At 55.2% G+C, this 19693-nt stretch overlaps 2 protein-coding genes across 11 annotated transcripts in view; both read left to right on the forward strand.

Moving 5' to 3' along the window:
* The window catches only part of CTDSPL (CTD small phosphatase like), a 127905-nt gene extending 124247 nt beyond the window's left edge, over positions 1-3658 (forward strand). For both annotated transcript variants that reach the window (XM_025271972.3, XM_006077033.4), the window contains exon 8: positions 1-3658. In XM_025271972.3, coding sequence (XP_025127757.1) covers positions 1-126 — 126 coding nt within the window. In that variant the 3' untranslated portion in view covers positions 127-3658.
* The window catches only part of VILL (villin like), a 26082-nt gene continuing 9861 nt past the window's right edge, over positions 3473-19693 (forward strand). For 3 of the 9 annotated variants that reach the window (XM_006077024.4, XM_025271970.3, XM_025271968.3), the window contains exons 1-13: positions 3473-3612; positions 3722-4117; positions 9426-9492; positions 13549-13615; positions 13738-13812; positions 14129-14334; positions 15562-15670; positions 16866-16976; positions 17280-17479; positions 17830-17908; positions 18001-18099; positions 18752-18890; positions 19041-19141. In XM_006077024.4, the coding sequence (XP_006077086.3) occupies positions 4108-4117; positions 9426-9492; positions 13549-13615; positions 13738-13812; positions 14129-14334; positions 15562-15670; positions 16866-16976; positions 17280-17479; positions 17830-17908; positions 18001-18099; positions 18752-18890; positions 19041-19141 (1263 nt within the window). In that variant the 5' untranslated portion in view covers positions 3473-3612; positions 3722-4107. The other 6 variants (XM_025271962.3, XM_044933867.2, XM_006077029.4 and 3 more) reach the window with 6 other exon arrangements.

Consider the following 19693-nt stretch of genomic DNA (forward strand, 5'->3'; position numbering starts at 1 on the left):
GTGCCTGTGCAGTCCTGGTTCGACGACATGACGGACACAGAACTGCTGGACCTCATCCCCTTCTTCGAGGGTCTGAGCCAGGAGGATGACGTGTACAGCATGCTGCACAGACTCTGCAGTAGGTAGCCCCGGCCTCCGCCCGCCTCCTGCCTGCGCACCCTGGAACCTCAGCCTCGGGACCCGCCTGGCCTCCGCTCCCCCGGGAGCTGAGAGTGAGGACACGCCGTGCTCCAGGCCACGGGGCGAATGTGGCCATACCTACCTGGTTTCTTTTTTAAGAACAGAAACAACTATTTTAAAATGAACTCTTTTAATGAATTTCATAAAGGGACATGCATTTTACTGGATTTGCTTTTCTTAAAACATACCAAAAAGGAAAAAAATGGGAAAAAAAAAAGCTTGGTATCTATCAGACTTCCTTTTACAACTGTCCTCCCCTCCAAGCAGACAGCCTGTCCCCTTCTACCCCAGCTCAGAGGAGCTGACCCAACTCAGAATCTTTTCCTACAGGATGAAGTGCCTTTTTGAATGTTATTTTAAGCTGAGAGTTAATTTTTCTATGCGACATATTTCCAGACATCTTTTAGTCTTTTATTGTCTTAGATTCTCTAAGAAGATGAATATGACAATTTTCTAAAACCTGGGAGGTGGGAGGGGGGCGGGTGGCAGGGGATGGGGGTGAGTCACAGGAGCCTGTCTCCCAACAGGTGCGCTGTCCTGACCACCTGTGGCATGCCGCAGGGCCAGGCTCCACGAGGAGATCCTGTGACTGTATCAGTGTGTTTCTTCATTTCTGACCCAGTTTGGAATGTATCCACAATCGTGTGGCTCAACGCTTTAGGCAACGATAGATCCTTTTGTATTCTCCATATTATTTCTGATGGTGACAGATTTGTCTTGAGGTCACATTTTTCCCCTCAAAAAGTGGCATCATGTCACTTCTGCTTCCACACGACTGCCATACTTCTGTATGTTTTTGGTTTGGTTATTGTTGTCGTTGGGGGTAGAGCAGTTACAGAAAACTCTAAAACCCTTGGATAGTTAAAAAAGGAATTCTGTTCATTGGTTTATTTTAAATCTGTCCTTTTCAAAAGCTGGATACCCATGGAGCTGTTCGGGAATTTTCTTTGCTGCTACCGCGCTGCCACCAAATGGAATTGACCAGCGGCTGTTACACTGTTCTTTGCCACTGTGCCTACGCTCAGAATCTGCTCACTGCTAAGCTGCAGACTTGGACAGGGTCAGAAACCTAGGTGTCCCACCCCATTGAGGACTGCGGACTGCGTTCCTTCTCTGGTGCCCACCTCACAGGTTCAGAAGGGAACAAAGACCAAAGGGCCGGCGCACCTCATTGGTGTGGCGTCCTTTTCAAACTGCAGGCAGCCTCAGAGCTTGTGCTAAGCTGAGTGTTCTCTCAGGAGAACCTGTGGCCTCAAGCCGCCACCACGCTGATGCAGCCCAAGTCCATTTCTTGGGCTTCTCTTTTGAAGCACAGCCTGTTTCTGAGCTGAGGGTGGGGGAGACGCATCTGGACGTGGGACCCATTACCCAGAGCCAGGGAAAGAAAGGGCCCCCTCCCTGAGCTGGGGCTCCTTTTGCAGCCTTTTCCAGTGAGATCTCTTAAGCAGTGCCATGATCCTCGTTAGATAATAAGATGGTCTATATAAAGTATTGCTCTTAAAGGTAATTAAAAAGAACCCTTTCATGTTGGCACCGTTGCCTTAGTCCTCTATGGGTCAGGCTGGAGTTCTGGTGGGAGCCACCAGCACCATGAAGATTGGAAAACAGTCGGGGGGGGGGGGGGTGTCAAAGTAAAATTTCTTTTCTGCTTTCATTCACAAAATAGTGAAGCCAGCTGCCAGTCACGTCCTCCCAACAGCACTTTGGTCTGCGGACTGCCGTGCTTTCAGGAGAGAAGTAAGTATTTAGGGGAAACCAGGTCTCCCCACACTCTGAGCGTTCCAGTCATCCACACACCAGTTAACACAGAAACAGCCCCTTGCTCAGTGTGACCACAGAAAATGACAGTTATATGGCAGGTCTGCACATGCCATACACCTTGATTCAGAAAACTAGTCATTAAATGAACCCTCTGCCTTAAATGTCTTGAATGTTGCAGTCAAGTGTCTGTCACATGTTGACATCCACACAGAAGTCGGTCCTGATGAGAGCCTTAGGCCCCTCACCTGTGCTCCCTGCTTTGTTGGCATCGCAAGGTCTTACTTGGACTAGCGGGCAGCGAGGAAATTCTAGAATATTACAGGGGCATCAAACCTAGGAATCGTGCCCACTTCTGATGGAGTGAAGACACTTGGCAGGCTTGAGCCAGATCCTTCACCTGGTCGTTCCCGAGGCCGAGAGTGCCATAGCACTGGGCCGGTGCAGAGCTGGTGGGGGTGGAGCCCAGTTCCTGCCACCACAGACACAGAATGTCTCGGGAGGGCAGCAGGCCCTCCGGGGAGTTCTGGATTCTGTGCACCTTATTCGACCCCACTCCAAAATTCCGTTCTTATTTTAACCCTTAATTCTGCTTTATGTATATAATCAAAATATCTATATTGATATATATATATTTTTAATCATCTACATGTAAATGAAGCAATAGAATTCTAACATAAGGCCAAGAAATGAGATGAATGTTTGGGGTTTATGTTTTTAAGGTAAATACGGGTATTGTTTTTACTTATTACCTTTTATGAGATTGTGGGCTTTAAAACCTAAGGAAACCTATCTCTGTGCCATATACTTCCCCTGTTACCAAAACACCCCCAACTCTTAAGCCAAATGAAAAATCTGACCTCCTGAGTTTCCATGGTCCTTTTGGTACCAGGTTAAAATAGAGTCTCCTGGACAATTATTTTTCACTTTAATATCTGGAACAGGATACTGTGGGTCATGGACTCTGGCTGGGCCTCGAGTGGAAGCACCCAGGCACAGTGGAGGTTGTTACTGCTCTGTCTTCCATTGCTCTGGAATCCCACATGTTGGTCCATGGTCTCACCCATTAGCTGTTTGTAAACAATGCATCTGTATCCTAAAAAGAAACACCACCCGTCGTAGCTGACGGCTGGTGGGGAAGCTCCTCTGACGTGGTGCCATCTTGCTGAGATGGTCTTGGAGACAGGAGGATGCCATAGTGGCACTGACTTGTCATGGTTGCAGCGTGTGAACGCGTGGGATGAAAAGGAAGTCTGTAAGTCCAGAACCTGGCAACATTCTACAGCCCTGTGCATTCAGGATGGCCTTCTCATGAAACCCAGAACCACACAGCCCTATGGTCAAACACTAGTGACGTTTGTGCCTCTGCTTTTAAAGGTGCTGTGATGGACAGCTGGCCCGCCAGGGTTCGAGAAGAATGGATGGTTTGAAGTGCTTGCCTTTACCTGTGCACAGTCCACTGGCTGCCTCTGTTCCTATTTTACTGTAAATCTAATGGTGTCTGCTGCTGTTCATTCTCCAGAGAGCTTCTAACACCCCTGCCCAAGGGGTGGAGATGCTGGTGTCTGGGTAGTCATGGATTTCTGTTGGACATTTGAATGTGATAAACATCACTGGGGAAATACTACATGTGGAATGTGCACGTTTCCAGGGGCAAGCGTTGTCAGTGAAGAGGTTTGCAATGATTTCCTTCCTGCCAAAAATAAATACGTGAAACCGCGCTCTCCTGTGGGTGGACTGCTTCTTAGCGCCTCTCCTCACTGTGTTCTCTGTTCTCTCCCAGCTGCACAGCCTCACACCAGCTCCTTGGGTCTCTGAAGAGCAGGGGCCAATGAGAGCAGGACAGCCAAGATCTCAAGAGCTGTGGACCTTGACTCCAAGGGAGCTAGATAACCACTCTGCCCAGGGTTAGGACCAGACAGAAGCAATCTGGCCCACCATCCTCCCCCAAGGATTCCAAGTTCAGCCTGAGGAAACCACAGCCCCCACCCCGCCCCCTCAGAGCCACAGGCATTGTGGTACCTAAACCCACAGCCCTCGTGTACGCTGGCTGAGACGCTCTGGTGACCAGGTGAAGCACGGCAAAGGACCAGGAAGAGAAAAAGGATACCCAAGACAGTTTCTCTCACTGGGACATCGAGGAAACACGACCCTCAACCCAGCCCCTCTATGCAGGAAGGTAAGGGGCTGCAAGGGTGCCCCCTCACCCCCTCCACACACACACTAGGAAGTACAGGCAGAGCCCTGGGCAGAGCCTCGCCGCTCTCAGGACTGTCTCTTCATAAAGATAGCTAATTCAGATAGCAAAAAAACACTAGGGTCAACAATCTCAGCAGACAGGTCTTATCCTCATTCTGTGGATGAGAAAACCGAGGCCTGGGAGACAATGCTTTGAAGTCTGTTCCATCACAGTAATACAGGGTTCTACCAGGCGTGTCTGTTCATCTAAACACAGGGCACAGTGTGTGTGTCAGCCCAGGAAACTTCGTGTTTACTCAGAGACAAGCCCATACCCCCCACAGATAGTCTGTGCCAGGCCCCCAGGTGCCCTCCCCACTGTAGAGCACCTAGCCAGCCAGGACAGCCCAGCTGCCTCCCTGGTTCTGGATTCCTAGGCTGTGTCCCTCCCCTTGCCTTCTCTGGCATTGTCCCCACGCCCCCACCTTTGCATACAGGCAAACAAAATGTTCAGAACTGTGGCTGCCCCTGAAGCCGGGGTGTCCCAGGGAGTGTCCACAGGTCCCCTGAATAGGCAAGAAGGGAACAGGTCATCACGAGGTCACTCGCTGGGGACCTGGCATACTGAGCCTTGACCTGCTGATGTTTTCTTGTTTGAGCACCTATCACCTCTCTATCGTAGGACCAGGGCAAGAAGCCGAGGAGGGTGGGGGAGGAGTGGCTGGGAAAGAAGACAGTCGCTGGGCTTACCGACTGTCTAGCCACTGGGTTGCATAGGAGGCTAGCCACACAGTCTGCGTAACCTGAGGTGTTTGAGTGGCACACATCTGTGCCAGGGCTGCCCGGGAATCAACAGGCTGCTCAAGGCCCATGAGCCACCAACTGGCATGGCCACCAGCCTGATTTGCAAGGGGAACACGCTGGACCCTCAGGCCTTCAGGAGCAGGCTACATGGGCTCTGGGTGTTCCACTCCACACCGCTCTTTTCCCAGTGCCCTCTCCTTGCTCAGTGATCCTGTTCTGGCTGCCCATTAAAATCACCTGAGGGCCCTTAAAAATACAGATCCTTAAGTCCACCCCAGACCATTTAAACCTCAGTCTCTGAGGGTGGACATTCTGTTTTTAAGTGCCTAAATGACTCAAAGGTCATCTACCAGAACTGAGAACCCCCACTCCGACTAGTTGTGGAGGAAAAGTCACCCCAAACTGTTCCAGGCCTAACGCCCAGGTATGGTAGACGAGCTATGGGCAGGGCTTAGGAGGAATACAATGTTCTATCTGAAAGATAAGGCATGTGTTCATTGCCAGAAAAAAAATTCAGGAAACCAAGAAAAGTACACAGAAAACACGATACACTGGGAGCCTTTCCCAAGGCAGGGATGAGGAAGGAGCCCCAGTAAGAGCCCCACCTAGTTGATAGCTCCCTGCTTTTATACTGAGGTGGGGAGCAGAGTGGCTACCCCACTTCACGTCGGAGCAGTGGGCCAGGCAGGTCACCAGCAACACCTCACCTGGCCAGAGGAGTGGCGAGGGATGGCGCCTTCCCGGCCCCTCATATGTCTAACTGGTGTGGGTGCTCCCACAGGGGAGGGCCAGACTTCCCCCACTGCTGAGACGAAGACAGCAGCCCTTCTGGTTCTCAGGAACCTAGGTCTGTTCTCTGGGCCGCCATCAGGCTTGGACACTCCTCCACACGGCCCGATGGAGTGATGGCCCCGTGGGCACAGGGCTAGCTCCATCTCCTCCGGCCCTGGAGGTTCCCATGGCGCCCGCGGGGAGTCGCGCTCCGACCATGCGCACCCCTGTGGCCGGGGACCCTGTCACTGCTCTTCCATGGCCTGCAGCCAGGTTGCGGGGGCGGGGATCAGGAGGAGGGGCCCCACGCGGACCCAAGGCTGCTCTCCTTAAGGGCGTGGGACTGGACATGTCCAGACCGTGGAACCCAGGACCTGAGTTAGGCCGCCCCATCCTGGATGTAGGTCCCGTACGCTGTCCGGGGGGCGCACCACCACCCCCCGCCGTGGGACTTGGTCCACAGGAGAGGTGACATCTTGCATCTGTGTGGGAGGGACTCAGATGAGGCCTGGGGCCCCAGGACAAGGAGCGGGGAACCAGAGAGCAGGTAACCTAGGGGGGCGAGCCTGGAGCGGGCCGGCCTCCATCGCCGCCTTCCCCGCCCACTAGGCCTAAGTCAACATTGAGGCAGAGCTGGCGGGCAGGGCCTTCCGAGATAAGCTCAGGGAGAGGGGCGGGAGCACCGCGTACCGCTGAGAACCCTCGGACCCTGCGGGGCCAGAGCGGAGGCAGTCAAGGCCAGAGCGGTGCTGGCCAAGGCAAACCAGGCTCAGTGTCCTTCAGACTGCAAGCCCGGATGCGTGGGAGGGTGGCCGAGCAGGAGGAGGGGGTGGCAAAGACCCCTCCTTGTTCTGAGTAGGAGGAAGAGAGAGGCCGGTACCACCTCCTTGTAGCATACTAGCTGCCTGTGAGCACTGCTCAGGGCCTCAGTGTTCTCTCTGTGTGTCAAGGGCCTGATCCCATGGAGCTTGTCCACCCCAGACACAAAACAGTGCTGCTCATCTAGGCCCCAGGCCAGGCCCTGGGCCCAATGCCATCTCTCTGGGCCCAGGCTCACAGGTTACAGGGGAGGCTTTACTGGAGTAGGGCAGTTATGCCCACCCAAGTTCTTCTAGGTCCCAGAGACCCAGAGATTTCTAAGGGGAGGGGTCTTGGAGAGGTCCTTGTGCCTCCCCCAACTAAGCCGCTGAGGCTGCATGGTGCCAGGTGGGGTGTCCTACCCTGCCTACAACAGGCATGGAAGGAGGTGTCATTTTGGTTGAGTCCAGAATGTGGAAAAGGAACCACGGGCAGATCAAGGAGAAAGGCCTATGGGCAAAAGAAACAAGTACAAAGATCCAGAGACTAGAATGAGGTTGGCATCTTAAGAGACACAGGAATTCTGTCTGGAACATAGAACTGGGGCGAGAGATAGGAGATGCAGCCAAACGGACAGGCAACTGGGGATATTATTTTAGGGATGCCAGTGGAAGATCTGAAGCAGGGGAGTGGCATGATCTGATGTATGGCTGAACCATCTCTCTGGCTATGGTGGGAAGATGGACATAGGGGCCAGACAGACTTGATGCAGGAGCTCATGGTACCAACTAGTGTGAGAGGCTGCCTTCCAGAGTGGGCTAGCCAGGCCCAGGAGCCCAGATGAACCAACCACTGGCCAGCCTGGTGGGTGTGAGGGAAGAAAAGGAACTTGGGATGGCTCCCAGGTTTGGGGCCTGGAGCAACCAGCTAGATGTTTCTGCCCTTTTCAGAGGCTGTGAGGAGGTAGATCTGAACAAGGCCTGACATGGATGTCAAGCATGAAGGCAGACATGCCAGGAGAAATGTGACCAGATGAAGGAGATGGATGGAGGCTGAGGGGGGTTGGGAATAGTGGGAGTCGGGGTCAGAAGGGACACTGGCGTTTCCGTGGTGTTTAAAGCCTGGGGACTGGAACTTGGGAAGAAACTAGAAAGGTGACAAGAGCGGAGGCCTGAGCTCTGCGCCTGCTGACACTGAAAGGCCCCAAAGGAGACTGGAGCAGCCAGTGCAGTGGGGAAAAAACTTGGGCTGGGGCTGATTCAAGGGGAAGGGGTGGTCAGCAAGTCTCTGGCTGTAGCAGGCGGTGGTAAGGTGAAGACGGAGTCAACCCCCAGCTTTCGGACTCTGGCACCTAGGAAAGAAACACTTCCAGGGAATGAGGAACAAAGACCAACCAGAATGAGCAGAGAAGTTGAGATGAGATGGGGACAAGTGAGTGCACAGCATTTCCCTGGACACTGGACAAAAGGAGCCAGGAAACAGGTGCTCAGGTAGGCAGAGCCACACTCACACAGGCATGCACTGTGCAGGCGCAGGTCCCAGAAGGGAACGGAGGCTCAAAAAGGCATTCTCCCACACACAGGTCAGACACGCACAGGTACTGGCCAAGTGCCCTGTGACACAGGCCTCCATTCATACACAGGGACCCAGTAACTCTATCTATTAAACAGTCACTCACTGGCAGTACGTCCTCCCAGGCACAGTTGGACCTAGATTTCCTGGAGTCGCCTCAACTTGTGACAGGGAGCAGTGGCAGTGAGCGCTGAATATGGAGAAAGGGTCTTGGGGTCAATGGCAGCTTTCAGCAGTGTTTCTGCATTGGAAGGGGAGCCCACACTGGCTGCACCGTGGCTGGGACTGAGGCCATGGTGACCCTGGAGTTTCTGGAAGGCTCTATTTCCAGCTCCTCCCCCATCCCACAATCAGGAAGGAAAGGAAGGGGCAGCAGAGACGTGGGAGAGGCATCTTTCCTAGCAAGAGCTGGACTGGCCTCTCCCACGATGGGTATCAGGGCTCCCTAGGGAGGGCTGTGCCGGGCAGTGAGCCCAACTTAGGCTGTGAAGGATAGTGGAGGTGCAGGAGGGAGCCCTGGCCCCCTTCCCCCACCTTCTGAAGTGGCCTGGGTCTCACAGAGCCAGATTGCCAACCCATCCCACAATAAATAGCCTTGGTCTTGCTTCCTCCTAAAGTTTCCTGGGGTGGCCTGGGCTACTGGAGGTCAGGGATCAGGGGCTGTCAGAAGGGAAGTCACAGTGGCTTCCACAGCCTACATCTCAGCACAGCCCAGGCCTCCACCCCCTGCTTTCTCTGCGCACCAGTCCAGCTGTGGCCCTGGGGACAGGGCTGGCTCCTCTCAGAGAGCTGGGTCAATTATTTGTTGACTGACTAAGTGACTGACTCAGCGTAAATGCCAGTGCCCGCCAAGCGCTGAGGTATGTTTTGCTGGGCCAGGCGGGGACAGGGATTGAGTTACAGTGGCGATGGGCAGAGCCTGGCCCCATGCCAAGCCCAGCACTGCCCATAGGCAGGGTGAAGGCAGGAGCAGTTTCCAGCAGGTAGGCTGGGTAGGGAAGAGACTCCCGGGGCCAGGGTGGGAGGACTGCTCCGAATCAGGAGCGTACCACGTAGGGTCACTGGGCTCAGGGTTGCCCAGGGGCCCGGCAGAGCTGGGGAGGCAGCGGAGCCGGCCAGCAGGTGAGAACACTGCCGGGGGAGGGGAGGCTGCAACCAGAGCAGCTCTGGGTGGAGTGGGGTCGAGGCGGGGTGGGGGCGGGGAGAGAAAGTGGCGGATTTTCTACGGGATGGGGGTGTCTGTCTCCCAGAGTCCATACCCTGGGGGCCCTGGGCCTTCCCCGCTCCTCCCACTCCAGCAGGCAGCGCCCCTCCTCGCTTCCTGGAAGTCAGGCAAAGTGACCTCGGAGTCCGCCCCTTCACAGGTACCTCAGGAGGAGGAAGTTCACACCCCGGGGAGACAAGGGGCAGCAGAGCCAGAGGAGGCTCTAGGTAAAGACGGGTCGGGGGGACAGGGGTAAGAGGGGGAATGAGGGGGCCCCGGGGAGAGAAGGGGGCACCTGAACGGGAGGAGAACCCCGGGGACCGATAGGGGCATCTAGAGGGAGAAGCATGCACAGCGGGGCGGGGGAGTCACGAGAGAAGGGGCACGGGGGAGACACGATGTGTGGGGGACGGTGGGGGCACCCAGGGAAGGAGGGGGCAGCAGGAGAGAAGAGCAAGTCAGAGGAGGAACTGGGCATCTGAGAGAGAAAGGGGGCCATGGGGGGACAGAGTGAGCCCCCAGGGAAGAGAAAGGGGCTTCCAGCAGGAGAGGGCACCGAGTGGGGGGGGTGTGTCCCCACTCAGGGCGGGTGACGGAAGGGGAAGAGGGGACATGCTTGGGTGCGAGAGCCTGTGGGTCAGAAGGGACACTCTAGGGAGGAAGGGACCGCATGGGGGAAGAAGAAGAGGGTGCTGGCGGGGGGAGGGCCCCACCCTTTGCGCACCCCTTCCCCACCCCCCAGCACCACTTCCCCACCCCCCAGCACGTGGAAGACAGGTGACATGGGATGAGGCCTCAGGCCCCGGGAGCCTGAGAGTGTGACTCCCCAGGCTAGCACTGGATATCAGGGCACCCTGCAAGCCCCTCGGGGGTGATGCTGTCCCCCCGTGGTGAAGCCAGCCCAGTCCCCACTTTCTCCCCATGGGAGCCCTGGTGACCCCCCTGCTGAGCCAGCCAGGCGTCCTGTCCCTCTATCACTGCTTCCCAGCTGCAGCTCCTGGCAGTACCTCTCGTCACTGCCTGCCCGTGCCCTGGCCACTGTCAGCAGTCACTGCTGCTGCCCGTCACCGCCGAACGTCACTATGCCTGTCGCTTGGCCTCACTGCGTGTTCCCCTTTGCTTGAGACCACCGTTACACGATCACCACGTCTGCCCGTCGCTCACGGCACTGCCACAGCAGTTCCGGGTGCAGTGAGAGCGCACGGTGACTCCATCCACTTTCCCCTCCGCAGTCACGGGCCGACGGACCTTCAGGGTGTCAGGCAGTGGGAGCCAGCAGTGAATAAGAAGAGAAGCCCCTGGCCCCGGAATCCTGTGCTCTAGTGAGGGAGACCAGGCCATGAGCACTCGGGGACTCCAACTCGGGTTGAGGAGGCAGCTCTAGCCCCACGGGAACCCCCTCCCCCCTCCCCTCACCCCCCTTCCCCTGGGTAGCTCCCTCCCCCACCCCTCCCCACCCCACACACATCCATAGCTGCCTTGGCCCTCTTTGAGAGGGTTGGTTGTTTCCCGGTGTGAGTTCACCAGGGCCTGGGCCCGGCCTGGATAAAGACCTAAGGAATGTGGGCCTCTCTCTCTCGGTGGCCCCCATCATACTATGCCTCTGATTCTGTAACTCTGTATCTCCTGCCACTTCCTTTCCCCTGGTCATGCAGAGTCAAGGCTGTTCCTCCTGGGATACAACACGTTGGAGGGGAGCAGGGAGAGGAAGGGAGAGGAGTGAACACCACACCAGGACCACTAGAGGGGAGAAGTTCAGAAAGAAGGGACTTCTGGATCTATGAGGCAAAGCAGCGGCAAGAAGGAAAAGTTGCAGGTGGTGGGATTTACAGGTCAAAAGAACTTCCACCAGTGAAGCAATGACCAAATCTCAGGCAGGGGATTCTGAAGGAGGGGTGCAGGGAAGCCTGGGGTCGTTGAGAGTCACCTGCAGACAGGCAACAAAATCCAGAGCTCCCTTCATCCCCGGATCCTTCTCATTCCACTCCTCTCTCCTGTGCCACTTGGAACCATGGAGCACAACAAAGTTGCTGTTTGGCGAGCCAATGGCTGTTTGCAGTCTGTTTGCATCGCTTGTTTGTAAGCGTTCAGCTGTGTATCAAGAATGTGAGAGTGTTTTGGCTTGATTTACCCAAGCTGCTTGTGTTGGCTAAGACTATTACTTGCCGCAGTGTCTGCCACCTTCTTTAGAGTCAGGCTGTATGTTCAGAGTCTGTCCTGGGTTTGCAGAATCTTCATCTACCCTGCCAAACCTCTTTCTGTCCTAAGCCTGTTTGGAGAATCTGAGTCTTTTTAAACAGTCTGTCCCTCTTTCCTCATGGATAAGATACTTTTTTTTTTTTTTAATTGCAAAAGCTGCCCTGCATGCAAACCTCTCCCTGTCTACAGAGCTGGTCTCACATGCTTGGCTGGGACATTTCTTTTGCCTAAAGACACTATCCTTGTTTTCAAAGATTTGTCTGTCTTCCGCACCTGTCCGAGTCAGCAGAACCTGTTCCCTTGGCAGGAAGTATCTCTGTCTCTAGACTGTGTCCCTGCTCGCAGAGTCTTTTCCTCTTTCAGAGCCAGGTTCTGTCTGCAGAACCTGAGCCCCGTTTGCACAGTCTGGGGTGTTTTTCAGGGCCTTTGCCTATTTGCACAGCCTATCTGAACTTGCCTGGATAAAACTCTGTCTGCAGGCTTTACTCCTACAAAGAGTTCTCACCACCAGGGGTCGCTGTGTCTGTGAGCACCTCTCTTTCTGTAGAGCCCATCCCTGTTGGCAGAGCCCGTGTCAGTCTGCACGGTCTATTCCTAATAATTGCATGTGTACTTTTTAACAGGACCTGTTCCTATTCATGGAGTCTTTATCTGTTTCTAGAACTCATCCTTTTCTAAAGCCTGATCCTGTTTGCAGAACCTGGGCTCTCTACAGAACCCAGCCCTGTTTGAATATCTTGCCCACGTCTGGAGCATCTGTCCTGGACCACAGAGCTGATTTCCCAGCTGGCTCCTTTCAGCATATCCTGCCCTTTCTAAAGATGTCACTGTTAACAGAGGCTGTCTGTTTTCAGAGCCTGTGTGGGCTTATAAGACCTCTCCCTGTTTGCCAAGACTCTGTCTCTAGGGGCCTTGTCTACAGAGCCTGTGTCTTTTCACAGAGCCTGTCTCTCGGCAGAGCTCATGACTGCTTGCCCAGCATGTTTCCATCTCCCTGTGTGTAGGATTTGAGGCTGTTTCCCGTGGCTGTCCCTGCATGCTGAGCCTGATCACGCCTGGAGAGCTTTGACCTGTTTCAGAGTTGCCTCTGTCTGAGAAGCACATCTCTGACTGGTAACTCTGTGCCTGTTTGCAGAGCCTTGCATATCTGTGTGCCTGTTCATATCTGCAGAGTCTGTCCATTCTGCAAAAAGTCCCTGTCATAAGAGTTCATCCCCATCCACAAAGATTTGCAAAGCCTTTCACATTTCTGAAAAGCTCCTCCATACCAGCAGAACCCAGGACTGTTCGTAGAGCCTTTCTCAGCATTCACAGCCTTTGCTTGTTTGCCCAGCCTGTCTGAATTTCCCCAGGTACGGTCTGTGTCTCTTCACACAGGTTGTCCTTTCAAAGGTGGTGTCTGTCGACAGAACTCATGTTTGTCAGGAGAACCTGTGCCTGTTCCATCCCTTTCTTGGGTCTCAGGAAGCTGTCCCTGTTTGCAGAGCCTGTGCTTGTACACAGAGCCTTTTCTCTGCAGGTGCTGTGTCTCTTTGCACGGCCACCTTCCAGCAGTCTGAAAGACCTTCGCTTATTTGCCTTGTGTGCAGAGCCTATCTTGCCTACAGGATCCTGTCTTACTTCAAGAGCCGTGTCCCTGTTGGCAGAGCCTGTCCCTGCCTGCAGCACCTGTTGTTACTGAGCAGAGCCCTCGCCCTCTGCAAGCCTATCACCATCCACAGTGCCTGTCTCTGGCTACAGATCCTGCATCTGTCTGTTTTGAACTCTGTCTGTTGGCAGAGGTGGTCCACAGACTCAAAGCCTATTGTTGTCTACCAAGCTCAGCCTTTTTTCAAGAGGGCAAACACAGACCACAAGCTAGGTCCCTGTTTGCAAAGCCTCTGTGCTGACATCTGCAGTACCTGTGCTGGTTTTCTGGCACTTGTGTTTACGCAGCCCTCGTCATAAGGGGCACAGGCCATGACGAAGGGGCTTTGGAGAGCTGTGGGTGGGGAGAGCTCCTGCCTGGAGCCCAGAGGACCGGGGGGCAACCCGGGCCTAAGGACTCCGGCTTGTGTTTCCTCTCTCACTCCCTCCTGATCTAGGATGGACACCAGGAGGGGCCTCCCTGACATTGAGAGTGACAGGGACCTCCACATATGGATCATTGAGGTGAGCAGCACGACCAAACAGAAGAACTGAGAGAGTGTTAGGGTCTCTGAGACTAGGCTTCTCCCACCCCAGAGGGTCATGGTTGCTCTCCTGAGTCCTCACGAGGCACCCTCCTCTCCCAGAACCTGCAGATGGTGCCGGTCCCCGAGCCGGCTTATGGGAACTTCTTCGAGAAGCACTGCTATGTCGTTCTGCACGTGAGCACTTGAGGAGCCTTTTGGGGGACTGGGCGGGGGGAGGGGCACAGCCCACTGGGGGCTCTGATGATGCAGATTAAGCTCCACCCCGGGAAGAGGCAGGCTGGGAGCCAAGAATCGCATCCCACAAGGAGGCTGCTGCTGCCCTTGAGGCCTGTTCACCCTCCCCTCCGCATTCTCCCTCTCTTACCTGCGGAAGCACCTGACCAGTCTCCCCAAAGCCCTTGCTACCTCCTCCACCTTGGGCCCCAGCCCACCCCATGCACCCCTGGGACCCCAGCCCCCTACCACACACACACAAACTCTTGGGCCCTAGGTCCCCCAGAGCCTGAAGGCCACACCGGGCGTGCCCAAAGACCTGCACTACTGGGTCGGCAAGCTGGCGGCAGCGGGGGCGCAGGGCGCGCCGGGCTCCTTCCTGCAGCACCTGAAGGAGGCGCTGGGCGGCGCCACCGTGCAGCACCGCGAGGTGCAAGGCCACGAGTCCGCCTGTTTTCGAAGCTACTTCCGCTCGGGAATCATGTGAGTGAGCCGGGAAGGGGGCTGAAAGGGCCAGAAGCTGTGCGGTGGCTGGCAGCTGGGGCAACTGGCTTCCTCATCACAGCGTGTGGGGTGTGTTGGGGTTGTTTTGTGTTTTTTTTTTTAATATATAGAAATCATACCATACAACCTACCCATACAAAATACACAATTCAGTATTTATAGTATATCCACAGACTTGTGTGATCCATCACCACAGTTTTAGAACGTTTTCGTCACCCCCAAAGAATACCCCTACCCTTTAGCATCATCCCCACTTCCTCCCATACTCCCTTCCCTCCATCCGTTTAGATTTCTCTCTTCTGGACATTTTACTTAAATAGAATTAGACAATGCCGTGTGTGCTTATACCACATTTTATTTGTTTTCACCATTTAATGGATATTTGGCTTGTTTCTACTTTTTAGCTGTTACGGGTAATACTGTTGTGAACATTGGCATACAGGTTTGGGCTAGTTTTTGCCCCCATTTTTACTGAGATATACAGGACTGTATCAGTGTAAGGCGTACAGCACAGTGGTTTTACTTGCAGGTATCGTGAAGTGATTACTGCAGTAAGTTTACTCACATTCATTACTGTACATAAATCTTTGTGTGGACATTTGTTTTTCATTTCTCTTGGGTGTATACCCAGGAGTGGATCCCAGTTTTGTTTTGAGTTCGCTTTTGTGTTACCATGCCCAGTATAAATATATCTTTTGTTGTAAATTGCTTCAAACATGTTTTTAATTACCAAATGCATTGAACCATAGGAAACTGCCAGTATTCGATCACTCTATTGAACCAAATACATGTAAATAGTGTGTACATAAATGCATGCACACATGTATACACACACATGCAGAAAACATGCCAGCCCATATATGTCCACCTACCGGTGGGCACACATCAGTGAGTATTCATGTCCACCTACACACACATACACAGTTACGTGAATTTCATGCATACACATCTATACTCACACGGATATAGATACACATACCCACATGCATACATGGATATACACATGCATGTGTCCACATATCTACACATGGATAAGCACATGCACAGTCCTGCCCCCATATGCTTGCACACACGTGTTCATATCTACTTGCACACACATGTTAGGCACATGTGTGTCCCCACATGTGCACGTGCCCATGTTCATGTCTGCACTCGCTGCCCAAGTGGCAGTCTGTGGTCTCACGTGGGACCCTGTGTTCTCCTCAGCTACAGGAAGGGAGGCCTGGCCTCTGCCCTCAAGCATGTGGAGACCAACGTGTACAACATCCAGCGACTGCTGCGCATCCGAGGGGGGAAGCACGTGTCGGCCACCGAGGTGAGAGCTGCGAGGGATGCCGCCTGACCTTGGACTCAGCTGGACTGCATGTCCTGGAGTGTCGGGAGGTGTGGAGGGCGGTGGGGGCAGTGAGGGGAATGTGGGCGGTGGCCTATCCTGATGAGGAGAGAGAAGGCAGAGCCCAGCTTGCAGCCCCACCTCTGCCGTGTCTCCTCTGACCCTTGGTCTCCTCGTCTGTCCTGGAGCATATTAAGACCTAGGACAGTGAGGCGGACGAGATGATGCACCTGGGTGGCCCCGGTAAGCAGCACCATGAGAAAGAGGATGATCTGGGGAGGTGCACGGCCCCACACTCTCATACACATCATCATTGCCACCCATAGGCACACACAGCCTCTCCCACTGCTACCCCAGAGCCACTGGGCCTATTGAGAGCCTTTGTGCAAATTAGACCTGAGTGCTCCTTACTCCTGTCAGGATATTGATGGAAAATACTGATCTTGTGAGAACAAGATGGTCTACTGCCATCCAGTGTAGTGAACAGTCAGGAGTCTGACACCTGCAGTATGAACGGTGCCCCGAATTGTGCACATTACTGTCGACACAGCTCTGGGGCGCACACACAGTCCCGCCCAGCTCATGCAGTGCCACCCGTTGATTCAGTGACCGAACATCTGGCTCATGCAGGGCCACCATGCAGCCCGAGGTTTCGCCTGTTAGCCTGCCATAATTATTCAGAGCCCCCACTTTTACCCTCAGAAGTGCCTCTGTTGGGGTGATAATTGCCCTCAGCCCCAGATCACACACTGTCTCCTACACAGGCACACGTGCACTGTCACCCAGGAGCACACACAGCTGCACACATGGAGAAACAGATGCGTGAGCCCCACTTGTATCCATGTGTCCACGTACACTGCTGAGGACACGCGCCAAGAAGTGCCGGATTCAGTCACGGACACCCTGTGAAAGGAAGCATATTGTAGTCACAGACACCCAGAGACGCACCCAGCCACACCCACACAGTGACCCTCGAGGTCTCACGTGCTTACACCGATGCGCGCCTAACACAGCTCACACATACACCACACACACCATACCACACTCATACATACAGCTCGCTGCATACAAGTGACACACCTGAGCAATGCTCACATGGGCAGGGGCTGGCTGTGGGCCCATCCCGGGGTCCAGGTAGTATGACCCCCCGTCTCCTCCCTGACCCTGGCCCTCGCAGGTGGAGCTCTCCTGGCACAGCTTCAACAACAGTGATGTCTTCCTGCTGGACCTGGGGAGGATGATGATCCAGTGGAATGGGCCCAAGGCCAGCGCGGCCAGGAAGGCGCGGGTCAGTGTCTGCCCCAGGAACAAAGGGCTGCAGGGCTTGGGGGGAGGGATGGTCCTCCATGGGCCCATCCTCCAGCCACCCCAAGAAGTGGGCATGGCTCTCCGCCCAAGAAGCTGAGCAGTACCTACAAGCTGAGTCCAGATTCCGCACTGGGGGTACCCCAGGATACCGGGATCAGGAGGTACCTCCCCAGGCCCCCCACCTCTGGGAGCTGAGCAGTGACAGGAAGGGTCTGGGCTGGAATGTCTGAGAGGTGAAGAGGGCATGCTGGGGAGGCCCTGACTTCCAGCTCTGGTCCCGCAGGGCCTGTTCCTGACCCACAGCCTCCGGGACAGGGAGCGTGGTGGTCGTGCACAGGTCAGTGTGGTGGATGATGAGGCTGAAGCCACTGACCTCATGGAGATCATGGAAGCTGTGCTGGGCCGCAGAGTGGGCAACCTGCACGCCGCCATGCCCAGCAAGAGGATGAGTCAGCTGCAGAAGGCCAATGTCCACCTCTACCAGTGAGCAGACCTTGGGAGTGGGCAGGGTGGGTGTGTCCATCATTACTGCACTCACATGGTGCCTCTAGGAAGGCCTCTAGGAAAGGCTCCTGGCTGTCTGGAGCAGGCCATGAGGCACCTTAGACTCAGCCTGTACTCTAGCATGGCTGCCTTCCTGAAAAACTCATTGTACAGACAAGGCGACTGAGGCCCTGAAAAGGCCAGGGCACTGCCCAAGGCTTCATAGCAAGGCTGCGAAGAACCCAGCCCCCAAGCCTTCTGCTTATGGAGGCAGGAGGGGCAGTGGCAGCTGGAGTGGAGCCAGGCCAGGAAGGAGCTGAACTGCCTACATCTGCATGCCTGTCCCCTAGAGTCTGCCAGAAGAGCAAGGATCTGGTGGTCCAAGAGTTGTCGACCTGCCCATTGACCCAAGACCTACTTCAGGAGGAGGTGAGGCAGGCTTGGTCCCAGCCATCCCCACCCACTCCATAACTCCAGCCCACTCCGGACCACATACTGACCAGCCCCACTTCTGATCCCAGAACTGCTACATCCTGGATCAGGGTGGCTTCAAGATCTACGTGTGGCAGGGACGCCGGGCCAGCCTCCAGGAGAGAGGGGCTGCCTTCAGGAGGGCTCTGGTGAGGCTGGGGGCCCTGTCTCAGAGGGTCATTGTGCCTCCCTGGGGTCTGAGGATGGGGGACATCTGTGTTCTGGGGTCTAAAGGGAGGGGTAGTCCTGCCCTGGGGCCAGGAGGGGCTCATGCCCTTGGAGCCCTGTCTGATGGAGGAGAATATAACCCGATCCCGGGGTCCGAGCCTGGAGACCCACTGCCCTATCTGAGGGAGGAGACACACTCTGACCAAAGATCCCAGGGGAACACACGGCCCCTCTCTAGGGTACCACAGGCTTGTGGTACCCTGGAAGCCCTGGCAGGGAAAGACCAGAGAGCATCCAAGAAGCCATGTGTAAAAGGGGGGCGTGGGGGACCTACCTTGAGGTCTGAGGATTTTCCAGCACTGGGCCCACCTTCCTTTTCCAGGAGGGGAGGCAGGGTTCTGCCTGGGGTCTGAGGGGCGGTCATAGCCCGCCCTTCCGGAGGCCCGGAGTAAGGGGAACCTGTGTGTCCCTGGGGACCTCGGAAAAGTCGGTAGTGTCAGAGCCAGCTCCTTATGCGGGTCACGAGCTCAGTTAATTAATGCTGCTCAGTGCACAGCTGGCCCCGCAGCTCCCGCGGGGTAGAGCGGAGCAGTGGGCCCCTAGGCCACACGCCTCACCCAACTCCCGCCCCAGAACTTCATCCAGGCCAAAGGCTACCCGAGCTACACCAGCGTGGAGGTGATGGACGACGGCGCCGAGTCGGCCGGGTTCAAGCAGCTCTTCCGATCGTGGTCTGGGCAGCAGCGCGAGAACAAGAACCTTAGTGGGATGGGTGAGAGGGCGTGGCCAGAGAGTGGGGCGGAGCTCCGAGCTGCAGTGGGCGGGGCGGGGCCCGGAATATCCCAGAGAAGAGTGAGGGGTGTGGTTGAAGGGGGCTTTTTGTGTGATGGGCGGGGCAAGACACCCTCTGTCCCACCCTCAGGTAAACTGCTTCAGGTGAAGCTAGACGTGGGCAAGCTGCACAGCCAGCCTGAGCTAGCCGCCCAGCTCAGGATGGTGGACGACGCTTCTGGGAGCGTGCAGGTGAGGGGCACTGGCTTGGCTGGGTGAAGATGTCTTCAGGTGAACCATGTGGCTGCTAAAGTGTCGCAGGTATGCCCTGGTGCACGTCTGCACACAATCAGGGGCCCTCGGGGGCATGTGCACACATACCCACACCGCCCCTGAGCCAGCTCATACTGGGTGTGTATTGTCACACACAATGGCCACTTGCTGGGTAACACTCACGGCGCTCAGCACAGTAACACCTGGACAATTAATTGTGCCCTTTTGTCGTATGTTTGACACAACCATACCTATTATATTATAGACACATACACCTTTGTCACTGCCCTTATTCACAGCTAGGTACACAGTTGCAAACATGTAGCTGTACAAACTCTACATCACACATGATCACACCCCCACACCCAACCTTCAACACAGTCACACCCTGTCAGCTCCCTGTCTGGGCTCAGACAGACGTCCTGGGAGATGCAGGGTTTGGGGGCTACTTCCAGGCTCTGTACAGGGCAGAGTTGCCTCTTGACTTACTGGATCACCCCTGGTCAGGGCCCTTAATGTCTTCAGGACTCA

This window comes from Bubalus bubalis, chromosome 21, assembly GCF_019923935.1.
Source record: "Bubalus bubalis isolate 160015118507 breed Murrah chromosome 21, NDDB_SH_1, whole genome shotgun sequence".
NCBI lineage: Eukaryota > Metazoa > Chordata > Mammalia > Artiodactyla > Bovidae > Bubalus > Bubalus bubalis.